Source organism: Leucoraja erinacea, chromosome 20, assembly GCF_028641065.1.
Source record: "Leucoraja erinacea ecotype New England chromosome 20, Leri_hhj_1, whole genome shotgun sequence".
Lineage (NCBI taxonomy): Eukaryota > Metazoa > Chordata > Chondrichthyes > Rajiformes > Rajidae > Leucoraja > Leucoraja erinaceus.
In genome coordinates this window covers 30,605,229-30,631,669 of record NC_073396.1, presented here as the reverse complement: position 1 = coordinate 30,631,669, position 26,441 = coordinate 30,605,229, and the positions used below count along the sequence as shown (strand labels likewise).

The window sequence follows — 26,441 nt, the reverse complement described above, 5'->3', positions numbered from 1 at the left end:
GGTGTTTCGGGTCTTTCAACATCAGACACCCTTACCCAGGTGACCCAGCTGTGGTTGATCAGACCACGACTTGTGTTCTGGTGGCATTCGCTCCTTCCCATGGCTCTCCTGATCCAGAGCCCATCTCGAGGCTTTCTCCACTACCTCTGTGGTGTTCTTGATGACTCTTGTCCTCTCCATTCCGTTGATGCCCAGTGCACTCAAGGCTTTGTAGAGCGATTGCCCTGCAAAACCTCTGCAGCCAACCTCGATGGGCATACACCTTGCCTTCCAGCCCTGCATACGGCAACCTATGACCAGCACTTCGTACTTGGTCTTCTTCCTCTCGTGGGCCTCCTCCTGACGGTCTTCCCACAGTACTGTCAGTTCCAACAAGACAATATTTTGGGCCGCCTCTGAGACCAGGAGGATTCCTGATGGTTCTTGGCAGCTGCACTCTGGCCTTCATCTGGTGGTCATCTGGGTGGTGGGGTGTGCCCACCTGCAGATGCTGATTCCCATGCTGATGGCTTCTGCAATGGACTTAAGAACCTGATCACGATACTAGGTGTACTGGCCCTGCCCAAGAGCGTTTGGGCAGCAGCTCAGGATGTGTTCCAACGTCCCCTTGCCTGAGCATTGCGGGCAATCCAAAGATTCCACTTTGCCCCAGATGAAGAGGTTCGATGGGCTGGGCGGAAAGATTATTATTTAATCTTTCATCACGGGAGAACTCTCCCATATTTGGTGAACTCCACTATATCACCTTAATAAGCAGCAATATCTTATTGTTTCGTCTCCTCACGCTTACTGTAAAGGTTAACTGCTAAATGCTGTCCTTATTGTACCAGCAGGTTAACATGCTCCAGCTCATTAGGATACATAGATACTTCTGAATACTGACAATAATTTCTCCTTATCCAGCCCACTATATTTTTCCTCCATCTGCCAACTGATTGCCTGTTCAGTTTATCTGCCAACGTTGCAAATATGGATGTGGAAATGTTTCCACTAGTGGGAGAGTCTGGGATCAGAGGTCCTAGTCTCAGAATTAAAGGACATTCCATTAGGAAGGTGATGAAGACTTTCTTTTGTCAGAGGGTGGAGAATCTGGAATTCATTACCACAGAAGGCTATGGAGGCCAAGTCAATGGATATTGTCTTGGTATGCCACCGGGTGGCACTCGACGGCAGCCTCACCTACAGTCTGTCCTTTTTTTTTGTTATTTTTAGTGTGTTTAAAAAGTTTGTGTTGATGTTCTCCGGTTTGTTTTATCGGGGGTGGGGGGATGTGGGGGAATTTTTTTTCCAATCTCTCACCTTGCCGGAGATGTGATTGTTTTCCAGGTCGTATCTCCGGTCGCTCTGCAGCCTAGCATCGTGGAGCTAGAGGCCTTGCTCAGGACTGACTTTGAGCATGGACTTACCATCGGAGCTCGCTGTCTCGGGAGACACCGAGTTGGGAAGCTCCAAAACCACAGGGCATTCAACTAGCCCTGACCCGAGGTAGATTGCCCGGCGCGGGGGAGCTGAGATTCTCCCCCCGATGCAGGAGCCTGATCGCCCTGACGAGGAGGCCCGCCGCCAGTTATGGGAGTAAGATCGTCCCATCAACGGAAGATTAGAGGCCCCCTGCCACTGGAGGACAAAGAAGGGAAGAGATTGAAATTTTTAACGCCTTCTATCACAGTGACGAATGTGGACGATCACTGTGGTGGATGTTTATGTTAAATGTATTTTGTGTTATGTTGTTTTTTTATTAGTATTACTATAGAAAATCAAATTCCTCGTATGTTGCAAAACATACTAGGCTAATAAAGTAAGTGAGTTTGTGAGTGTTTAACGCAGAGACAGATAGATTCATGATTAGTACGGGTATCGGGTTATGGGGAGAAGGCAGGAGAATGAAGGGGAACAAAGTAGAACGAAGGGGATTAATAAAGCATGAAAGGGGAGCTGCCAAGGTAGACTGGAAAGGGATCCTAGCAGGAATGACTGGAACAGTAATGGCAGGAATTTCTGGGCATAATCGTGAAGATTCGGGATCATTTCATTCCAAAAAGGAAGAAAGATTCTAAGGGGAATAGGAGGCAACCGTGGCTGACAAGAGAAGTTAGGGATAGAATAAAACTAAAAGAAAAGATGTATAATACAGCAAAGAGTAGCCGGAAGCCAGAGGTTTGGGAAACTTTCATAGGAAAACAAGGAAACAATACGGGCTGGAAAGATGAAGTACGAAGGGAAGCTGGCCAGGAATATAAAGAAGGACAGTAAAAGCTTCTTTAGATATGTTAAGGGGGAAAGAGTAGCAAAGTCAAATGTGGGTCCCTTGAAGGCAGACACGGGTGAAATTATTATGGGCAACAAAGAAATGGCTGAAGAGTTGAATAGGTACTTTGGATCTGTCTTCACTAAGGAAGACACAATCTCCCAGATGTACTGGAGGACAGAGAATCTAAGGGGGTAGAGGAATTGAAATACATTTTTATTAGGCGAAAAATAGTATTGGGTAGGCTAATGGGACTGAAGGATGATAAATCCCCTGGACCTGATGGTCTGCATCCCAGGGTCCTCAGGGAGGTGGCTCTAGAAATAGTGGACACATTGGTGATCATTTTCCAATGTTCAATGGATTCAGGATCAGTTCCTGTGGATTGGAGGATAGCTAATGTTATCCCACTTATCAAGAAAGGAGTGGGAGAGAAAACGGGGAATTACAGACCAGTTAGCCTGACTTCGGTGGTGGGAAAGATGCTGGAATCAATTATTAAAGAGGTAATAATGGGGCATTTGGATAGCAGTAAAAGGATTAGTCCAAGTCAACATGGATTTATGAAAGGGAAATCCTGCTTGACTAATCTTCTGGAATTTTTTGAGGATGTGACAAGTAAAATGGATGAAGGGGTGCCAATGGATGTAGTGTATATAGACTTTCAGAAAGCCTTTGATAAGGTCCCGCATGGGAGACTGGTGACTAAAATTAGAGCACATGGTAGGGTGTTGACATGGATAGAAAATTGGTTGGCAGACTGGAAGCAAAGAGTAGGAGTGAACGGGTCCTTTTCAGAATGGCAGGCAGTGGCGATTGGAATGCCTCAAGACTCTGTGTTGGGGCCGCAACTGTTTACCATATATATTAATGATTTGGAAGAGGGAATTAGGAGCAACACTAGCAAGTTTGCGGATGACACAAAGCAGGGTGGCAGTGTGAGTTGTGAAGAGGATGTTAGGAGGTTGCAGGTTACCTGGACAGGTTGAGTGAGTGGGCAGATGTGTGGCAGATGCAGTATAATATAGATAAATGTGAGGTTATCCACTTTGGTGGCAAAAACAATGGGGCAGATTATTATCTCAATGGAGTTAGGTAAGGGGGAGGTGCAGCGAGACCTGGGTGTCCTTGTACACCGGTCACTGAAAGTTGGTGTGCAGGTACAGCAGGCAGTGAAGAAAGCTAATGGAATGATGGCCTTCATAACAAGAGGATTTCAGTATAGGAGTAAAGAGGTTCTTCTGCAGTTGTATAGTGCTCTGGTGAGACCATATCTGGAGTATTGTGTACAGTTTTGGTCTCCTAATTTGAGGAGGGACATCCTTGTGATTGAGGCAGTGCAGCGTAGGTTCACGAGATTGATCCCTGGGATGGCGGGACTGGCATATGAGGAAGATTGAAAAGGCTAGGCTTGTATTCACTGGAGTTTAGAAGGATGATGGGATATCTTATAGAAACATATAAAATTATAAAAGGACTGGACAAGCTAGATGCAAGAAAAAATATTCCCAATGTTGGGCGAGTCCAGAACCAGGGGCCACAGTCTTCGAATAAAGGGGAGGTCATTTAAGACTGAGGTGAAAAAAAAAGTTTTCACCCAGAGAGTTGTGAATTTATGGAATTCCCTGCCACAGAGGGCAGTGGAGGCCAAGTCACTGGATGGATTTAACAGAGAGTAATATAGAGCTCTAGGGTCTAGTGGAGTCAACGGATATCAGCATTGATCACAATGAATGGCGGTGCTGGCTCGAAGGTCCGAATGGCCTCCTCCTGCACCTAGTTTCTGTTACTAATGAGGTTGAGGGGGAAGATAGATCAGTCATGATTGAATGGCAGTAGACCTGATAGGCCGAATGGCCTAATTCTGCTCCTGTCACTTATGAACGTGAAATATCACTTTGCAGACTTCTTGCTTACAATCCCATCCAATTTTTTTTCCTGATTGCAAACTTGAGTATATTTTCTCATTTTGAGTTATAGATTGAACATGGATGAAACCCCTAGCAGTGTTCTCTATGGTACCTACTAGCTATACTTTGCCAACCTGAAAATGATCTTGTGTATTTTTAAGTACAGACATGTAACTGCAGGTGCTGGTTTACACAAAAGACGCAGCAGTGGGTCAAGCTGCAACTCTGAAGAACATGGATAGTTGATGTTTTTGGTTGGTACCTTTTTGTTCTCATTTACAGCAATTGTCTTTTCCCTGAGAAGGTTTGCTCTCTTGAACAACTGCAGATATTCAGGTGAGGCTTCTAAAGGCCAATGGGTAAAGATCTAAAAGTCGAACCAAGTGATGATGGGTTTTGGGAATATCTGGTGGTGGTGTTTACATGCATCTGCTTACTGTTCTTGGCAATAGAAATAGCAGATTTCCTTTGGAGTCGTGGTGGCAAGTCTCTTATGCATTTTATCTATAGTGTTCACTGGAGACATTCAGTGTGTAATGGATGAAGTTTAGGATGCCAGTCAGCTGGATACTGTTGAGCTGCATGAGTGTCGAGCCTGTAATCATTCATTCATTGGGAGGGTATATCATCTCAACCTTGCACCATGTAGACAGTGGAAAATCTTTGTGATGTCATAAGCAAGGTGATTCATTGCAAGATCCCCAGACTCTGACCTATTCTTGACTTAGAATTTATGTGGTATGGCCTGTTGTAGGTATGTTACAAAACCTACCTGAATCGTCGATGAGAATCTGCCCCCAGGCCGTGTGTGCAATTTTGGCGCTGTTTAGAGGGGGCGGGTTTAAAACGCGATTTTTACTAGGCTGTTGCAATCGAAAATGTTCAGCCTAGTAAATCATTAACGGAAAATCGCTGAAAGACCCCGTCGCAAAAGGTATTATTAGTTTTTATGGCCTTGTATAATAGTTATAGTAGTTTAAAAATCACTCTCTAAACCCGCGACCTCTCGCAGCCCCAGGGTTTTATAAAGCAAACAATTAAAGGTATGTACCTTATTTTTACATTAAAAGGGGCTTCTTAAGAACCCTGTATATAAAGTTTACTATTGCGAGAAGCTCATTTTGGGCTCTTTATATCCCGCAGTATTTTTCTGGGCATTTGAGGGCACAAATCCAGCGCAATGTGAACGTTCTAAACCAGCGCGTTCACAGGAACCCACTAGAAAGCTGATTTAAAATAGACTTTAATTTACAGCAATTGAACACTAAATTCCTTCCATTTGGCCTATAAATTAATGTAAATGAGATTTCAAAATCATGTTTTATTGTGAATTATTTGTGAATATTATTTGGACACTTAGGCTATTTAAAAATGTTAATCATTTATTAAGAAATGGATAGATGTTTAGATCTAGTAATTGAAGTTTGAAATTAGCTACAATTGGGTAACTAACTAATTATATGCTTTAATTTCAGGTCATCCAAGTAAGACTATGTTATATTTGTTTCAGAATGCTTCAATCTATGATAACTGAAAATTTCATTCAGTTCTCTTAATTTTTAAGAAGGTTATGGGCTTTTGACTGTCCATGATCACAGCTTTTTTGTTGTTTTGATATAGAAAATCAATAGGGAACAAGATGCTAATTTCTGAGTATGAAAATGGCCATAACTTTTTTATTACTTGAGATATGAAAGTGAATTAGGTGTCAAATTAAACTTATTGTTATGCTTTATCTGATGGGATAAATTGCAGACTTGATTTTTTAAATCTCAAAATTTTGTAACATTGCTACCTGTTGATATTAATATCATCCAAGATATTGATGGCGAGAGATTCTCTGATGGTAATATGATCACATGACAATGACAGGGGATTAGACTCTTCTCAAAAATGGCCATTAACTGGCATTTAGCAATTTGTGCGACATATCAGCCCAGGCCTTGATGATTTCCAGGTCTTCTTGCAGGCAGGCATAGACTGCTTTGATTACTGAGAACTTGCAAAGTGAATTCAACATTGTGCAATCATCAACACACTGCTTTGTAGAGTGGATAGAATATAAACCCAGCACCATATCTCTAGACAAACAGTGAGACTGGGGCCTAATATTCTTCCTTTCATTGTACTGATTGGGGATGCTCAGCATTTCACTGTACTGATTGGGAGTGGCAGCACTGGCTCGAAGGGCTGGATGGCCTACTTCTGCACCTATTGTCTATTGTGGGGGGTGGAATAGGGGAGAGGTTTCATTTCCAGAACTTTCTCTGTGGGGGGTGAGATGGGGGGAGGTCAGTGCCGACACCGCCCACAATCCCCATGTGGTGGAACGTGTGAGTGGTGGAAACGGGATGCGTTGGGGGAACAGGTGAGTGGTGGATTATTGCGTTGGGGGAACGGGGCCCAGCGGGTCTGCACTTGGTCTAGTATATTACTGAAAGTCTCATCTTATTTGTTTCTATATGCATATGATCTGGGACCTACGCCAAAACGGCACATGGTAGCGCTAACATTTTTGCACCACCTTACCTTTGTCCCCTGGTCGTTCCTATAAAGGTTTGTTCAGCTTGATGTTATATTTCACAAGTTATTGACATTTAAACCTTTTTAAAAAACACTGAGAACAATAACTTGACAGATGCTGGGACAGTTGATCTGAGATTCTGGCATTTAGCAGCCATGACATCACAATGGAATCTCACAGTCCTCCAATCACAATGGGATCTCATTATCATACGGTGCCATGAACATTCCGCCACCCGACAATGATGTCACAATGGGATCTCAGCTGCCAATCAACAGTGTTGGGATAAGCTCTAGCCAGGGTAATGAGTGGGGAATGGTAGGAGAAGAAATATTATTTAAACATTGTGTTTCGTGGGGGGTGCATAGGGGAGAGGAGAGGGAGTGGCTGAGGGTAGGGAAAAGGAGTGGGTGGGAGAGGGAGGAGGAGAGGGGAGAGAAGAGGGAAGGTGAAGTGGAGGGGGAAGAAGTGTATGAGCCGCGCTTCCGCAGGGGCTAAGGGTGAGTGGTGGAATATTGTGTTGGGGCAACGGCATGTGTTGGGGGAATGGGTACATCACAATGGAATTTCATTTAGATTTCTTGGGAGGTGTTTTTTTCATTGTGGAGGTGGAATAGGGGAGAGGTTTCATTTCCAGAATTTTCCTTGTAGGGTGGGGGGTTTCATTGTGGTGGGAGGGGGTGGAATAGGGAAGACTTCATTTCCAGAACATTCCTTGTGGGGTGGGGACAGTTGAGGGTTATGGGTGAGTGGAGGAATATTGCGTTGGGGGAACGGGTGGGTGGTGGAAACAGCTTGCGTTGGGGGAATGGATGAGTGGTGGATTATTGCGTTGGGGGAACGGGTCCCACTTGGTCTAGGTTGTATATAAAAAGGAAAGCAAATTTTCAATAAGTTACAATCATAAAACAGTGTCGCTACATTTGCACCAGGAATTTAGAGTGCATGCACAAGAACATTTGGCTTGGTATAAGTGTCAATTGTTCTCAGTGAGTGTACAATAGTGTTAGTATGCAGGGATCACTGGTCAGCGTGGACTCGGTGGGCCGAAGGGCCTGTTTCCGTGCTGCATCTCTAAACTAAACATAGAATCTAAGCCAAAATGCTGCTCGAATTTGTTGAATAAGCAGAAAAGGAGTAAATTGATGCATAAGGAACTGCAGATGGTGGCATCTGATGTGGGACACAAACTGCTGGAATAACACAGTGGTAAGACTCCAGAGACTGAAGAAAAGCCCTGACCTGAAACATCACCTTCATATTTTACAAGGAGACAAATCCATACTTTCGCATCAAATTCCATACTTTTTAAAAAGTGAGTGACTTGAAATGACTGTCGGGGAAATTGCAATGTTCAATGAAAATGGGAATCCAATTTCATGTGCAGATCAAAGTTCAAACCTAATGTTACATTGCACGTACATTGCTATGGAATGCAAGTCTCAAAAGTTTTAAACGAATGTTGAAGCCTAATTTTATGTCACCAGGCCATGGAGAATTTCTGCACAACATTCTCTCATGGCATGTCCCACACATATCATCTATTCTTCCAGACCATGCCTTGCATTTCTCCTACAAATGCATGAACATGGTAGTATTTGCAGCTGCATCAGACTGCATGAGAAGCAGAACTTGCGCGTCTTTGTAACTGCAAAGGTGGACATGTGGAACTAGGACTCGTGATAAAAAGCTAGTGTGGCTAAGGGCGACCATGTATACTGGCAGAAACCCCTCGGCAAGGAGTGGTGCCTGCCGAACGTCGGACCCCTCGGCACAGATGGGAACCAGTATTCCCTTCCTACCTTTTTGATAGGTCCTACCCGTACCATGCACAACATATTCAATGATTATAGACTTTTTTCCTGGACTTCAGGTACATCCTCAAGGCACCTTTTGGCCCCTGTGACTCAGTCTGAAACAACCATTCAGGTTCAGGCAAAGCTAGCCTCTTGCATTCAAGGACACACCGAAAATTCTTACGAGCACATGCAGCCGGCCCAGGCGTTTCCCTTTACAGTGCAGGAAACACAAGTGAGTTATTGCCTGACATTTTGCATGAGCAGCCACCAACATGTAATTGTGCTGGAACTGGGCCAAACCTGCACTCGCATTGTTTGTGTGTGTGGTTGCACAGGGGATAAAAAGCTAGCACCAATGAATGTTGCTGAATTTCTGGTTCTTTGTTAATTAATAATTGTCATTTTTAGCAATGAAAATGAAGGACTCAGGGTTTGGGTGCCATCTTTCCGGGGAGGAATAAGTATAGTGCATTCTCATACTGTTATTTTTTGCCGTCTTTCCCTGGTTTCCCCCCCTGAACCGGGAGGAAATAAAGTATAGTGCTTCTCAAACTGCGGACTACTTGCCTCATTTTGAGAACAGACTACACTTATTTTATTTTAATTTCTAATAATATAGCAATGAAATCATATCCTTGAATTTTTATTCTAATATAATCCCTGAAACGATGCAACAAATGTAAATAATCAAAGGTAAGAAATATACTAAATGTAATTAATTCATGCAGTTATGGATTATTTGTGTGAATACAGTTCCGTTTTGTTAAAAGAGAAATCACCCAAACTTAATTTTATAAAAATGATTACAAAATTGATTGAAATGGGTTTGCTGTAAAATAGTTTCTTTTTAAGCATTGTTAGTCCAAAGTTTTCCCTGCTATAGAAATAAAAATTAGGGGTTGGGACTTTCCAGTCAATTGCAGTTTTTGGAATAAATTTGTTCCACCTCGTACACCATTGATTCCTAAAACAGAATGAATACATTTGCTTGCTTTTTTCTTCATTTGGCATGGAGACTTGTGTCATTTGGCATGGAGACTTGTGTCATTTTGGAAGACAAATACATTTAAACTCTTCAATGCACTAGTGACAAATGCAAATCTATGTTGAAAATGTATTAATACGTCTCCAGTCTCAAAAACAGCCAATACATATTTTTTAGAAGTTTCTATGCCCTTGAACATTAAAGCTCTATTTCTTCACTTGCTTAGTTTACACACTGTAAAAGCAACTATCATTCTAGGGAAAGGATGAAAGGCTTGATATTTAGCAAGTGGGGAGTTGGAATATACACATGCCTTTATCCTATCATGAGCTTTTAAATTCTGATAGGTTGAGCCAATTATGGACCTTTTGCCCCATCCCCAGCAAAAAAGGTTCTTCAGGAAGCCACAGCAGAAAGTGAGGACTAAAAGGCTTTCTGAACATCTCCGATCATTGTCTGGAAGATAAGCAGATCCTTTTGGAACTGCAAAGTCAAGTTGCTTGTTACTTGATTTTTGTAGAGGTTTGTCCTGCAGATGAAGCTGGGCCCAGCAAGTGACGGATGCCTCCCCAACCACCAAAGCAAAGCAGTTCTCAAACATTGGGAAGCAGCTGAGATGGAGCCTGTGACTTGGAGCCAGACTTTGAAACAACCAAGCTTAACCACAGAAGACAAACATCCCCAATGGCAATGAGGGTCAAATTATTGGCGAGTATTCCTCACAATTCTGAACTACAGCAGGTGGTCATTTATGTTGATTCTACATTTAAATTTGTTACAGAGAAGTGAAAGAAAATTTAAAGAGAATAAATTTAGAGAAAGAGATCAAAGCATTCAGGAAAATGAATTATGTAATAGCAGTTAGTTTACATTAACATTGGTTTTTAATTCAGGTAGCTCCCACATCACAAATAAATTCATCTAGTTTCTTCCAAGAGTTCTTTGATAATATTCTTCTGTTTTCAAGCAAGTTGGTAAATTGAATGCTGCAGACAATTGTGCTGTGATCTTCAAATGGAAAGACACACATCAGTTAGACTTGGAGGAGACGGGAATCAGCAGCAGCCCCGGTTTCTTGGTCAGGGATGCATAAATCCAGTGCTTCCTTCTAATTAATGTGATGCTTACTAATTGTGTGGCATTTTATGCTTGCCTGCTACCAAGACGGCAAGTTCTTGGATTGTAATTTCCTTGTCCATGAACTGCTTATACTGTTTCTCGGTAATCTTGCCCATCTTCAGAGCATCACTCACGGAATACTTCTCGCCTGATTTCCGATCATGGAGGATGGTGGAAGTACCTGAAGGATCTTTTACTGTTATCTCCTCCCAGTCACATTCCTGGTTTTCAAGGTTGATGTACATGTCGTGGTCGATGAGACCAATGTTATAAGCTTCCAATGGAGACATTTCTTTGCCATTATCTGGATCAATTACTACAATGTGATGGCGTAAACTGTTCTCCCTCTGTTCTCTCTTTATTTTCAGAGCAGCTAATTCCTTTTCCAACTTTTCAATCTCAGCTTCTTTGGATCCGGTCGATTTCCTTATATCATCCAACTCCTTCTGTAGAGATGTGAATCGAGTTTCCATAAGATCCATGTTGTCAACAACTGATGTTGACTTTTCTGACTGGACTTCTTTAGTTTGTTGAACCGTGACCTCGATGTCAGAATGTAGTCTTTGTCTTTCACTCAGCAGACTTTGGATTTCCCTCTGCAAGTTGCCGTTCTCTTCTCTCAGATGTTCCAAGTCTTTCAATGACTTTTTGTCATTGAACACGGAGTCTGAAAGCTTAGTGTTCAGGTGGTCAAGCTCATTCTGCAAGTTTTGCTTTAATTTTTCTTTAGCTTCTAAATTTTTCCTAAGATTTTGAACTTCTAATTCTGTCTCAGGGTCTCGTTCTACCTGAACTTTTTCAGTAAAGACATTTTCTACCTTGGCTTTCGTTGACTCGAGCTCTATCTGCTTCAGCTTCATGGTCTGAAGTTCATTTTCAAGATTAGTTTGATTAGCCTTTACTTCCTCTAAGTTCAGTTTAAGCAATGAAACGTCTGTTTCTTGCATAGGATCTTTCTGCAGAACAACCGTCTGTCTCAACGTGACTTTGTCTCTTACCTCCTTTTCTTTCTCCTCAATATTAGTGAGCTCTATTTTTAACCTCTTGACCTCCAGCTCAGCTTTGCGTCGAGCCTCTCTCTCTGCTTCATGTTCCAACAACTCCTCTTCCAAGTCGGCTTTTCGGCGTTGCAGTGTTTGGATCTGGGCTCTCAAATTTGTCGCATCAAATTCCATACTTTTTAAAAAGTGAGTGACTTGAAATGACTGTCGGGGAAATTGCAATGTTCAATGAAAATGGGAATCCAATTTCATGTGCAGATCAAAGTTCAAACCTAATGTTACATTGCACGTACATTGCTATGGAATGCAAGTCTCAAAAGTTTTAAATGAATGTTGAAGCCTAATTTTATGTCACCAGGCCATGGAGAATTTCTGCACAACATTCTCTCATGGCATGTCCCACACATATCATCTATTCTTCCAGACCATGCCTTGCATTTCTCCTACAAATGCATGAACATGGTAGTATTTGCAGCTGCATCAGACTGCATGAGAAGCAGAACTTACGCGTCTTTGTAACTGCAAAGATGGACATGTGGAACTAGGACTCGTGGGGGGTATTCCCTTCCTAATTGATAGGTCCTACCCGTACCATGCACAACATATTCAATGATTATAGACTTTTTTCCTGGACTTCAGGTACATCCTTAAGGCACCTTTTGGCCCCTGTGACTCAGTCTGAAACAACCATTCAGGTTCAGGCAAAGCTAGCCTCTTGCATTCAAGGACACACCAATTCTTACGAGCACATGCACTTTACAGTGAAAACACAAGTGATATTGCCTGTTGCATGAGCAGCCACCAACATGAATTGTAAACTGCCAAACCTGCACTCGCATTGTGTGTGTGTGTGTGTGTGCACAGGGGATAAAAAGCTAGCACAATAAATGTTGGAATTTCTGGCTCTTTGTTAATTAATAATTATCATTTTTAGCAAAGAAAATGAAGGACTCATTTTATAAACAGACCATTTATTTTATTTTAATTTCTCTAATATAAACATATCCTTGAAATTTATTCTAATCCCCGAAACGATGCAACAAATGTAAATAATCAAAGGTAAGAAATATACTAAATGTAATTAATTCATGCAGTTATGGATTATTTGTATGAATACAGTTCCGTTTTGTTAAAAGAGAAATCACCCAAACTTAATTTTATGAAAATGATTACAATATTGCTTGAAACGGGTTCGCTGTAAAATAGTTTCTTTTTAAGCATTGTTAGTCCAAAGTTTTCCCTGCTATAGAAAGAAAAATTAGGGGTTGGGACCTTCCAGTCAATTGCAGTTTTTGGAATAAATTTGTTCCACCATTGATTCCTAAAACAGAATGAATACATTTGCTTGCTTTTTTCTTCATTTGGCATGGAGACTTGTGTCATTTTGGAAGACAAATACATTTAAACTCTTCAATGCACTAGTGACAAATGCAAATCTATGTTGAAAATGTATTAATACGTCTCCAGTCTCAAAAACAGCCAATACATATTTTTTTAGAAGTTTCTATGCCCTTGAACATTAAAGCTCCATTTCTTCACTTGCTTAGTTTACACACTGTAAAAGCAACTATCATTCTAGGGAAAGGATGAAAGGCTTGATATTTAGCCAGTGGGGAGTTGGAATATACACATGCCTTTATCCTATCATGAGCTTTTAAATTCTGATAGGTTGAGCCAATTATGGACCTTTTGCCCCATCCCCAACAAAAAAGGTTCTTCAGGAAGCCACAGCAGAAGGTGAGGACTAAAAGGCTTTCTGAACATCTCCGATCATTGTCTGGAAGATAAGCAGATCCTTTTGGAACTGCAAAGTCAAGTTGCTTGTTACTTGATTTTTGTAGAGGTTTGTCCTGCAGATGAAGCTGGGCCCAGCAAGTGACGGATGCCTCCCCAACCACCAAAGCAAAGTAGTTCTCAAACATTGGGAAGCAGCTGAGATGGAGCCTGTGACTTGGAGCCAGACTTTGAAACAACCAAGCTTACCCACAGAAGACAAGCATCATCCCCAATGGCAATGAGGGTCAAATTATTGGCGAGTATTCCTCACAATTCTGAACTACAGCAGGTGGTCATTTATGTTGATTCTACATTTAAATTTGTTACAGAGAAGTGAAAGAAAATTTAAAGAGAATAAATTTAGAGAATGAGATCAAAGCATTCAGGAAAATGAATTATGTAATAGCAGTTAGTTTACATTAACATTGGTTTTTAATTCAGGTAGCTCCCACATCCCAAATAAATTCATCTAGTTTCTTCCAAGAGTTCTTTGACAATATTCTTCTGTTTTCAAGCAAGTTGGTAAATTGAATGCTGCAGACAATTGTGCTGTGATCTTCAGATGGAAAGACACTCATCAGTTAGACTTGGAGGAGACGGGAAGCAGCAGCAACCCGGTTTCTTGGTCAGGGATGCATAAATCCAGTGCTTCCTTATAATTAATGTGATGCTTACTAATTGGTTCCACCAGGTCTTTCAGGTACGTGGTGTCATCTTTGAGTCTGTTGGCCCCAGCTTCATCAATCAGGCCAGAGGATATTGCCTGTCTGAGCGAACGTCTCTCAGAGGTGGCAGGGTCAACTAGACCTCCGGTTAAGTACTGTGCTTCAAGATACCAGTTAGCAGCCTTCGAGTAAAGCCAGTCATGTTCAACGGCCTTAATAGCAGGCAGCAATTCCTTGGTTTGAGGATTTTCAATGCCTGTGTAGGCACTCTCAGCGCTGGAGAGTCTCGTCTCAAGTCCACGATCAATCAAGCCAAGTTCTGCAGCCTTAATTACATTGTATCGACTGCCATCCTTTATAAAGACGATTCCACCAGTTGCAGCTTGTGCTTCCAGAAGCCTCAGAGCAGTGTCTGAGTCGATCAAATTTCGGTTAGCTGCATTGGGGATGGAGATTTTCATTTCCGTGTCTGCATCAATTATGCCTCCAATCGCTTGCAGTTTATCTTTGGTTGGAGAAAAGCCACTGGAAACTTGTTGATGTTTATTTGCCTTAGCGATGTCATTGTGTGGCATTTTATGCTTGCCTGCTACCAAGACAGAAAATTCTTGGATTGTAATTTCCTTGTCCATGAACTGCTTATACTGTTTCTCGGTAATCTTGCCCATCTTCAGAGCATCACTCACAGAATACTTCTCTCCTGATTTCCGATCATGGAGGATGGTGGAAGTACCTGAAGGATCTTTTACTGTTATCTCCTCCCAGTCACATTCCTGGTTTTCAAGGTTGATGTACATGTCGTAGTCGATGAGACCAATGTTATAGGCTTCCCGTGGAGACATTTCTTTGCCATTATCTGGATCAATTACTACAATGTGACGGCGTAAACTGTTCTCCCTCTGTTCTCTCTTTATTTTCAGAGCAGCTAATTCCTTTTCCAACTTTTCAATCTCAACTTCTTTGGATCCGGTCGATTTCCTTATATCATCCAATTCCTTCTGTAGAGATTTGAATCGAGTTTCCATAAGATCCATTTTGTCAACAACTGATGTTGACTTTACTGACTGGACTTCTTTAGTTTGTTGAACGGTGACCTCGATGTCAGAATGTAGTCTTCGTTTATCACTCAGCAGACTTTGGATTTCCCTGTGCAAGTTGCTGTTCTCATCTCTCAGATGTTCCAAGTCTTTCGTTGACTTCTTGTCATTGAACACGGTGTCTGATAGCTTATTTTTCAGGTGGTCAAGCTCATTCTGCAATTTTTGTTTTAATTTTTCTTCAGCTTCTAAATTTTTCCGAAGATTTTGAACTTCTAATTCTGTCTCAGGGTCTCGTTCCACCTGAACTTTTTCAGTAAAGACATTTTTTACCTTGGTTTTTGTTGACTCGAGCTCTATCTGCTTCAGCTTCAGGGCCTGAAGTTCATTTTCAAGATCAGTTCGATTTGACTTTACATCCTCTAAGTTCAGTCTAAACAATGACACTTCTGTTTCTTGCATAGGATCTTTCTGCAGAACAACCGTCTGTCTCAACGTGACTTTATCTCTTACCTCCTTTTCTTTCTCCTCAATATTAGTGAGCTCTATTTTTAACCTCTTGACCTCCAGCTCAGCTTTGCGTCGAGCCTCTCTCTCTGCTTCAAGTTCCAGCAACTGCTCTTCCAAGTCGGATTTTCGGCGTTGCAGTGTCTGGATCTGGGCTCTCAAATTTACCTTCTGCTTTCTCTCTTGCTCAATCTCATTTGCCATTGAACCACATTCTGACAATAATAGTGGATCTTGTTGCACCTTCACAACCTCCTGCTGCACCACTTTTTCTCTCACTTTTGCTAGATCCTTCTTCTTCAGTTGGATGTTCGCTTCATGTTTTAATCGCTCGCTCTCTTGCTCCAGTTGTTTCTTCTGTTCTTCTGCAAGCTTGGCTTTGAGGTTTACCAACTCCTGTCTAGTTTGTTGGTTTTCTTTGTACTGAGTGACCTCATTGATAACTTCTTTTATTTGAACATCGGGCTTACTATTCCTCAGCATCTCAATCTCTTTCTCCAGCTGATTTATCTCAACTTTGCTTCTCTCCACGTGTCGTGATTTATCCAGCACCTCATCCCTTAATCTCTCCAACACCTGCTCTGTTTCAGGATCTGGTTTGTACTTTATGACTTCTTTTATATTGTCTTTTATCTCAATTTTTGGGCCCCTATCTTTTAGGATTGCGATTTCATCAGAGATGCTCCTCAGCTCCAGATTGACATCATTGCACAATCGCTCCTGTTCAAGGAGGTCAGACCTCAGTTTAACTACCTGGGCCTCAGCATTGGGATCAGGCCTGACAATTTCACGCAGCTTTTCCTGGACAACTGGTTTGGACTTTTCTTCTTCAAGCATTTTGATGCGTTTCCCAAGGTCATTAATCTCTTGATCATGCAAGCGTTTTTTGGCCATCTCTTCCTCATGTTGACGGCGGAAATTCGTAACCTCCTTCTCCAGATCTGCGTCTTTCTCCATCCTGACTACTTCCTTCACTGTCACTTTCTCCTCCTCCTTGGCTTTTTCTCTCTCCAGCTGTTTCAGCTTTACTTGCAGGACCTTGAGCTCCTCCTCTTTCTGCTGCCGCAAGAGACTTTCATGTTGCTTGGTGTCCTGCAGACGGTTAAACTCTGCTTCCATTTCCGGATCTTTCTTTACCTTGAATACCACTTGTTCTGTGATTTTCTCTTGTTCCTTGCTCTTCTCTTCAGTCAAAATGAGGAGTCGTTTCTGAAGCAGGATGATGTCATTCTCCTTTGCTGATTTTTGTCTTTTGAGCTCTTCAAGCTCCTCCTTAAGTCTCAGTATCTCATTGTCTTGATCCTTGTCATGTTCAATTCGAAGGACCTCTTTGACCACATATTGCTGTGCAGGGTCCTTCTGCAGTTTCTCCAGAGAAAGCAACTTGCGCTGCAAGACCTCCAGTTCATTGTCTAGAGTTTTGTTCTGCAACTGCTCGGCTGCCAAAGATGTCTGGACCCGATGCAGTTCCTCATCTAGCTGGGGGTCAGCGAGCTTTTTGACAACCTCTTTCTTGACCAAAGAACCTTTGAGCTGCTGACTCCTCAGGGTTGCAATTTCATCCTGTACTTTACTGATTTTTTTCTCTACTTCTTGCCTGTGCTTCAAGTCACTGTTCACTTTTGTGTCTGTCTGGTAGTTTGTTCCAGGTGCTGCTGCATAGTTTTGAGACTGAACATTTTGCTGGATCATTTGCTCTTCTGGTTGCTGCATTGGAAAAATGAGGATCAGCCCATTTGTTTTAGAAACATAAAAACACAGAAAATAGGTGCAGGTGGAGGCCATTTGGCCCTTCGAGCCAGCACCGCCATTCATTGTGATCATGGCTGATCATCCACAATCAGTACCCCCGTGCCTGCCTTCTCCCCATATCCCTTGATTCCCCAGACAAGATGGTGATATGTATCTTTCATTAAACTCAATCTAATAAACTTAAGGCATATTTTATGACATCGCCAAATGGTCAATTTGGTCAATTATTACTCAAAAGCCAAGGAATTTAGCTGGAAAAGTAAGATCAAAGTAGAAAATGCTGTAAATGTCCAACGTGTCAGGCAGCAACTATGGAGAGAGAAATGGTTAACATTTCAAGTTAATGACCTCTTAACTTGATAAACTTAAATGTTATCCCCACTTCCCTCCCCATTGAACCGCCTATTCCATGGAGCATTTACAGAAATCTATTTGAGCAAATATTATTGTATTGATTGATGAATTATGGTAATATTGTATGGTAAATCTTCAGCCTTATTTCTATTTCAATATTTGATGCATGATAGAAGTTGTGGCGTTTAGCTCACAATTGATGCTTACTTTTTACCTTATTCTTTTCATTGTATATAAACAAAAAAGCAAGACAGATGGTTACCTGCTTCAACAAGCTTTGTGCAAACTCTAAATGGCCCATCTGTTGGGTCGCGGAATTTTTCACTGTTGCGAACTTAGTGGCGAGAGCAATTTCCTGAGAATAGACAGCAAAAATAATTGTAAAGAGTCAGATGCAGAAAGTTGTGTCTACACTCCAGGTATTTAGTAACTTTAATACACGGAACATGGCACAATACAGCAGAGGAATGGGCCCTTTGGCCCACTATGTTTGTGCTGAAAATTGTGTCAAGTAAAACTGATCTCTTCTGAATGTACATGATCCATATCCCTTTATTCTTTTAATGTCTATGTGCCTATCTAAAAGCCTCTTAAGTGCCACTACCACATCTGCCTCCACCATCACCCCTGGGAATTCCATACTCTGTGTAAAACAAAACTTGCCCTGCACATCTCCATTCAAACTTTTCCCCTCTCACCTATGCCTTCTAGTGTTGGCTATTTCCACCCTGGGGAAAACGTTCTGACTGCCTCGCATCATTTTCTATACTTCTATCAAGTCCCCCCCTCAACCCCCGATGTTCCAACTTCTCCTTGTTGCTGCAACCCACTAATCCAGGCAGTATTCTGCTAAACCACCTCTGCACCCTCTCCATAGCCTTAACATCCTTCCAGGTATTGCAGCAACCAGAAATGCATGTAATACTCCAAATGTGACCTAACCAAAGCCTTATAGAACTGCATAGCTATGTTGAAGGATGCAATTTTCACTCAAGAATAAGGGTTGTCAGATTTCTAGCTGTCAAGATATTATTGTTTAATATTTTTATCAACTGGGGCAGAAATTAATTCTTAGACATTCAGGTTAAATGCACAACATAATAGGAACTGCCGGTTGTACTTCCAAAATCCAATTCCATTTTAGTAAACAGAACTCATTTCTAAATGGAGCTGTGCAAACCTGTTATAATAATCCATTCAGAACAAGCAAATGTATGGGAATATTGGCAATATATCTTGATAGTGAAAAGTATCAAAGGTATTTAAAATTTACTTCAGAGATCCTTGAGATCCAGAGATTCACATCATTGTCCCAATCTTCAAAATTCTCTTGCTGATCATAATGGCAATTGTACTATTTACATAAAACTGTGGCCTGACAAAACAGGCCCAGATAAACACACCTCCAGCTGATAAGCAGAACTCCACGCTCTTCGCATTATTACATAGAGTCATACAGCATGGAAGCAGGCCCTTCAGCCCAACTTGCTCATACCGATCTGCTCATTTGTATCTACGTTAGTCCCACCCGCTGCATTTGGCCCATGTGCCTCTAAATCTTTCCTATTTGTGTACCTGTCCAAATGTCTTTTAAATGTTGTAGTACCTGCCTCAACTGCCTCTTCTGGCAGCTCTTTCCATAGACCCACAGCCTTCAATGTGGAAAAAGTTGCCCCTCGTGTTTCTATTAAACCTTTCCTCTCTCACTTAAACTTATGTCTTCCGATCTTGATTTCCACTAGCCTGGGTAAATTCACCCTATCTATTCCCCTCTATAAGGTTTTTATACGTCTCGTTTTCATCACTCTTCAGCCTCCAAGGAATAAACTCCTCACCTGCCTAACCTTTCCCTGTAGCTCAGGCCCTGAAATCCTGGCAACGCTTAAAGCATCACCTTAGTATACCTGAACATGCGAACTCCGTACAAACAGCACCCATAGTTAGAATTGAGTCCTGGTCTCTGGCGCTGTAAGGCAGCAACTCTACTGCTGGGCCACCATGCCGCCCAACTTCTTTGCCCAAGCTGAATTGCTCTGTCTCCGTTTCTAGTTGTTAGAATGACGTCTGCCTCTGCTCCGTATTTTCATTGGACAGGCAATGTTATAAAATAATTACCTCATCTTTAACTTTGTCAGCTGGCGAAGTGATCTTTGGTTTTTTGGAGGAGGCTCGTACACTGTCTGGTTCTACCAGTGATTTAAACAACTCTGCTTCACGTTCATAATCCTGTGTTCAGACCATGGAGAGAAACAAAGGTAGAAAAATGGGGGGAAAAAGTGAAGATATTCTCTCTTATATAGTCAAACCATAACATTCTATCCAATTGTTTGAAAATCCTGATGCTTCAGCATTTGCTCTGCCAAGGTCCCATATCCTTTGCTCCTTTAAACTCTCCAGAAACAGTTCTCCCATCCCCCTGGCCCTATGAGATCCTTCTTCAGTCCGGAAACGAGAGATATAGACAGTGATGGAGTGAGATATAGAACAAATGAATGAAAGATGTGCAAAAAAGTAACGATGATAAAGGAAACAGGCCATTGTTAGCAGTTTGTTGGGTGAGAACATGTACAATGAGACGACAATTAGCTGATATGACTTGAGTGGGGGAGGGATGGAGAGGGAGGGGATGCAGGGGTTACTTGAAATTAGAGAAATCAATATTCATACTACTGGGTTGTAAGCTGCCCAAGCAAAATATGAGGTGCTGTTCCAATTTGCGTTTGGCCTCTCTTGACAGTGGAGACCTTTCCCTGACTCTGAAGAAGGATCTCGACCCGAAACATCACATTTTCCATTTCTCCAGAGATGCTGTCTGACCCTTTGAGTTACTCTAGCATTTTGAGCCTATCCCAGGCTAGCTGACAGTTCTCTGCTTACTCGACCAGTATCTGGCCAGCTAATTTCTTACCTGGGCTACCTGCTGATACTGGTTTGCATTGGTGATTGTTTTTGCCAGATCTGGCTCTTTGTTGGTAATTTCAGTTAAAAGATTCTGTTTGAAAAGGGAAAATAAAGTTAATATTGATATTATGTGAATGATGCAACTTTTTGATATTGTTTGCTTAGTTAACAAACAGACTAATCCATGAGGGAGGATTTGTATTTAACATCTACGCTGGGTAAAGGGGATGATAACCAACAAAAACTAACTCTCTAATCTTCCACCCAACAATTCATTAAAATTGTAATGGTTTTAATTTTCATAAAGAAGTTTCTCAAAAAAAAGATGCGTAGTGAAGTCATCATGAATCCAATTCCATGTAACTACTTCCTACCTGAACTATTCACTGAGAATATATATCATTTCTTCAGGAAATTGATTGGTGTGGGCAGCATTTTTGATGTATCTAACACTAGACGGGGTGCTGGGGTAGTTTTCAAACATTCATAAGTTCATTCTGCCCATCAAGTTTATTCCACCATTCAATCATGGCTGATCTATCTTCCATTCTAAACCCCATTCTCCTGCCTTCTCCCCATAACCCCTAACACCTGTACTATTCAAGAATCTATCCATGCATTAAAAATATCCATTGACTTGGCCTCCACAGCCTTCTTTGGCAATGAATTCCATAGATTCACCACCCGCTGACTAAAGGAATTCCTCATCTTCTTCCCTGAAAATGGCAACACAAGATTAACAGGTTTCGCATGTCAACTGCAGAAACTGAATCCTTCCTGAAGGGCCACGACTGTGGACTAGGAGCACGGCCGGAGGCCTTTAACGAGGTGCCGGTGTCTCGATGCCTCGCGGATCGCTGCATGGAAGCCTGGGTTGGGCCCGTCCGGGGCAGCGCAGCCTGCGGCTGGGGGCCAAGTCGGCACCACGGAGGCGTGAAGTGGGGCGTCAACAGTGGTGATGCTTCTCATCGGCAGCAAAGCAGCGGCAGCGGTGAAGCCTCGCGGTGGCGGTGATGCCTCACGGGTCGAACCACGGTCGACGGTCAATGATTTTAATAGATCATCAGATGTGCACATCTAGATCTTCAAGTCGAGTAATTAGTTGCAACCTGTTGCATGTTCTTCCACTGTGCTAAAGCTGGATATCTGGTCACCAGTCTCTCCCCCCCCCCCCCCCCCCCCCCCACGCAGTTTGATGCAGACATCTACTGGAAGATTTTGGTCAGACAACTGCTACAAAAAAATGTGCCTTATGTAAAGGGCCTGTCCCACATGGGCGACCTAATCCACGAGTTCTGGCGAGTTTGCCCTCGACTCATACTCGCAGCATGGTCGGCACGAGGTCGTAGGAGGTCTTCGTAACTCTCCTTCATGCTCGAGAGTGGTCTCCGCGTACTCTAGGCCTCAGCTAGGTCGCTGCATTTTTTCAATATGCTAAAAAATGCCTGCGAGTAAAAAAAAGGCTGCCATGGTAAAAATCGATACTTTTTTTTTACTCGTAGCTTTTGTTGTGGTAGGTCCCATTTTCTTGACAGATTCCAACCCCCCCCCCCCCCCCCGCGTCTAATGATAAAATGGTCTACATGAATGCGCAGATACTGCTTTAGTTGAGAAGCTGAAATGCTTGATAATATCTTGAAATATTGTTAAAACCACAGCTTAGGATCAGCCAAATGCTAATCAAGTGCATGTACTGTTATACTTTGATTGAACACTGTACCATTTGTTTATTCAGCTTATTATCAATAGTTCTGGTGCTGTCATGTTCCTGGGGCTCATAGTTTGGTATATTGGAGAGCCAGCTATCCAAAGTATCGCTACCATTCCGGAAACTGGAATATGACGACTTGGCCTTCTGCAGGTTTTCAATCCTGTTAAATAGGAGACAGGGAAATGTAAAGTATTTCACTCCTGTGATTGCATTTTGCATTTCCTCTCTTGCAACTCATTAAACATGTAAAGAGAACATAGCACTTTAAAGACTTAAACCAAAACTTAATGAGTCCACTTTTTTTTCAAAAGTACATTCGTCAACTCAAATGTTATTTGAAGACTGGTAACTACAAGCCTGCACATGCTGGCCCGCAGATATCAGACTCCTAATTAGGACAAGTTTGCAACTTGCCCATGGTTTAATGATAAAAAAAATGGGCAAAACACCAAAAAAGAATGGTTCTCTTCTTTCACTTAGCTTTATTGCAGCCAATGAGTAGGATAGAATCTAAAGGTTCCTTACACCGGACTATTAAAATATCCAGGCGATTTAACATTAAAAAAAAACATTGTCTTTTAAAAATACATAGTCTTTATCAGGGTGTTTTATCCCTGTTATGTCAAACCAGTCAAGGCTATGAATGTCAACTGCATTTATTAATTCGTGTGAGGATTAAGGTTTAGATGATGATCAGAGTGGTCAGCAAAGGCATGGTGGGCGGAAGGGTTTATTTTTGTGCTGCATGATGCTCAGTCCCTAAATGTACTCTTGTCATTTATCAACAATTGGACTGTAAACATCCATGCATTAGGAAATTCTCACTTAGATACTCTTTAAATGTTGTGAGAGTACCTGCCACTATTACCCTCCTCAGCAGTGCAACTCTCAGGGTGAAAAAAAGTCTCCACTGATCTCCTCTAAACTTCTTAATCTTATCTTTGTTCTCTAGCTTTAGACACTTCTGTTATGATGTACTCTCTCTATGCCCCTCATTATCTTGGACACCTCTATAGCACGCAATAAAAGCTTTTCACTGTACCTCGGTACACGTGACAATAAACTAAACTGAAACTCTATCAGTTCTTCCTTTAGCCTCCTCTACTCCAAGGTCATCAAGTTGAAATCATAGCTTTGTTTACTGAATTTTCCTAACATTTTGGTGTTATTTCCGATTTCCAGCCTTTGTTACTCTTGCACAGCTTTGAGAGAGCACAGCAAGTTCAAACGTGCTGCCTTGCGCTGAAACATTGCACCAAGGCTCATCTGCTTTTACAAGTTCAAAAACATGACTCCATCTTGAAGGTTATCATAGTGGTTCTTTCTATTCTCCTGGGATATTCATCCACAAACAGCCACACGCGTTATTTCATTGTCATGCATCAATCTGGTTGTGCAGGACTTGGCTCCTGAAACTACAACTTGAATAGTAATTTGGCTGCAGAAGGCTATCCTGAGCTTTTCACTGTTCCTCAATGCATGACAATAATAAACCTAAACCTAATGATGCTATATCAATGTAAGTTCTACCTTTCAATAGTAAATCAATGTTTAGTTTAGACATACAGCGTGGAAACAGGCCTTTCGGCCCACCAAGTTCATACTGACCAGCACTCTGCGCACTCATGCACTTGTTTTATCCTACACACTTGGGACGATTTACAGAAGCCAATTAACCTATAAACCTACATATCTTTGGGGTGTGGGAGGAAACTGGAGGAAACCAACACAGTCACAGAGGGAACGTGCAAACCCCGTACAGGCAGCACCCAAGGTCAGGATCGAACCTGGGTCTCTGGCACTGTAAAGCAGCAACTCTACCTCTGCGCCACTGTGCTGGGCTGAATATTAACACAGAGAATGGTTCTGAGTAGAAAGCAGAAACCAACCGACTGTCCAGTTGCTTGTCGATATTGTCATAGCGTTGGTTGAGTTTCTTCACGTCAGTGTCCTGCCGCTCAACATCAAGGCAGTGCTCCTGAAAGTTGTCTGCCAGCACGTTGCCAGCTCTCTTCACCGAATTCAGATTCTGCTCCGCCTCCTGCAGGATGGGCTTCTTGGATTTGAGATCGATGCGCATGGCCTTTTACAACAGTAACATAAAGGATGATTAAAAACAACCGAGGAACAGGGAAAGATCAGGAAGAGGCTTCATTGTCCACACCCAAAGCTAATCTAAAAATGCCAGAGAATGACAAAACCCGGGTAGCAGAAAGCAGCCAAGTTTAGCACGAAGCAATATGATTAAATATGCAGAAGGAAGAAAGCTTAACCACATAGACTACAAGCTGATGGAATAATTAAAAGAGATTATACAGGGCAAAGAGGTGGATATTAATTCAAGTCAGGAGGTAGGAGACAATTAGAAGATACATGCGTAAATTAAGGGAATCCAAACTTAACGTTGCTTGGATTGGGCAGTTTGGAACATTGAATAAAAGAGTGACAATGCATTAAAATGGCCAGAAGGTGATAATTAATAATTATACTGGGTTATAGGAGGGAAGGGGAAAAATGGAAAGGCAATGCCATAAAATTGGGACACCAAAGCGTATGGATTTAAATAGCGATTTCCTCCAAGGAGAACATTTTTAGATTATAAAGAGGAATAGCAAGCAACTGGTAAGATTACAGAGGTAGAGACCAGAAGAGCTATTCATAAATTTCAGTGTAAAAAAAAACCAAAATATCGTCAGTCCATTCCCTTCACAGATGCTGTCTGACCAACAGAGTTCCTCCACCAGTGTGTTTACACAAGACCCCAGCACTGCAGTTTTTTATGTCTCCTTGCATTTCAGCTCTTTTATGGACGTATTCATCTTAGAATACCGCACTCACTTCAAGTTCCTGCTTCTTGGAATCCAGTCCCCAGTTGCTATCTGGAATCACTTGATCCTTTATCAGCTTATTTTCAAATTCTGACAGTGTGTTTCTGCCCTTCTGTAAACTGTTTTCCAGCTTATATACCGCTTGGGCCCTATGAAGAAACATAACTTAGTGAGTTTGCCAGACTGAAGATTACGGAGTAAAATATAAAACAGCATTAATACATTTGTTAATAAACAACAAGAGTCCAGAATATATCTGAATTGATGCACCACTCGTACTCCAAGTATTGGATGGTAGAGATAGTGGTGACAAGATAACAGAACTACACTCGCAAGTCCGCAACCAGCGATCTTTTCCTGCCAAGTTCAAAGCATTTTATAATGTGAAAGACACTGTTTGCTCACCCATACCTGGACGTACATAATAAATGGGCATATAGCATGGAAACAGGCCTTTCTGCCCTACTTGCCCACATCGGCCAACATGTCCCACCTGACAGTATATTAGTCTCACCTACCTGCGTTTGGCCAATATCCCTCTAAACCTGTCCTGTCTATGTACCTGTTGAAATGTTTTTTAAACGTTGCAATAGTACCTGCCTCAACTACCTCCTTTGGCAGCTCGTCCCATACACCCAACGCCCTATGTGTTAAAAAGTTACCCCTCAGATTCCTATTAAATTTTCCCCCTCACCTTAAATTTTTCCCTCACCTTAAACCTATGTCTTCTGGTTCTCGATTTCCCTACTCTGGGCAAGAGACACTGTGTGTCTACCTGATCTATTCCTCAATATCTGATGGTATAAGCATGGAAGCTTACTGACACTCTGCCCAGAAGAAAGTGAGATCTTTTGTGGGAAATGAAACAGGGCAACGAGGCCTTGGGTAATTTCTCTCATAACTTTATTGCAAAAGAACAGTTGGCAGAATGCAATGGGGCTTGCAATTCACCATGGCTATTTTACTCCTGGTCCTTGTCTGTTACCATATAAATAGGTTCATAAGAAAAAAAAATGATTTAGTGAAACCACCCAAGACTTAGAGACAGTCAGTCTTATAGCATGGAACCAGGCCCTTCGCCCTAACTTTCCTACACCGACCAATGTGTCCCATCTACCCTCGTCCCACCTGCCTGCATTTGGCTCATATCCCTCTAAACCTGTCCTATCCATGTATCTGTCTAATTGTTTCTTAACCTTAGTTACAAGATTTATCCTGCTCAATGTGGATCTCTGTCTGAATAGCCCTTTCTTTGTTATGTATATTGGAATAATCTGTGGGTTCTAATGTTCAGAGAACTTTCAACAATATTTGTCACCTTACA

The 26,441-nt window shown here is 42.0% G+C and overlaps 1 protein-coding gene across 2 annotated transcripts in view; it reads right to left on the bottom strand.

Moving 5' to 3' along the window:
• Positions 1–12,547: 12,547 nt before the first annotated feature.
• Positions 12,548–26,441, bottom strand: part of ppl (periplakin) — a 67,067-nt gene continuing 53,173 nt past the window's right edge. For both annotated transcript variants that reach the window (XM_055651771.1, XM_055651772.1), the window contains exons 17-23: positions 25,128–25,266; positions 24,179–24,372; positions 22,299–22,449; positions 20,586–20,669; positions 19,793–19,903; positions 17,940–18,032; positions 12,548–17,278 (exon numbers count right to left, since the gene is read on the bottom strand). In XM_055651771.1, the coding sequence (XP_055507746.1) occupies positions 13,940–17,278; positions 17,940–18,032; positions 19,793–19,903; positions 20,586–20,669; positions 22,299–22,449; positions 24,179–24,372; positions 25,128–25,266 (4,111 nt within the window). In that variant the 3' untranslated portion in view covers positions 12,548–13,939. The remainder of the gene's footprint in view (positions 17,279–17,939; positions 18,033–19,792; positions 19,904–20,585; positions 20,670–22,298; positions 22,450–24,178; positions 24,373–25,127; positions 25,267–26,441) is intronic.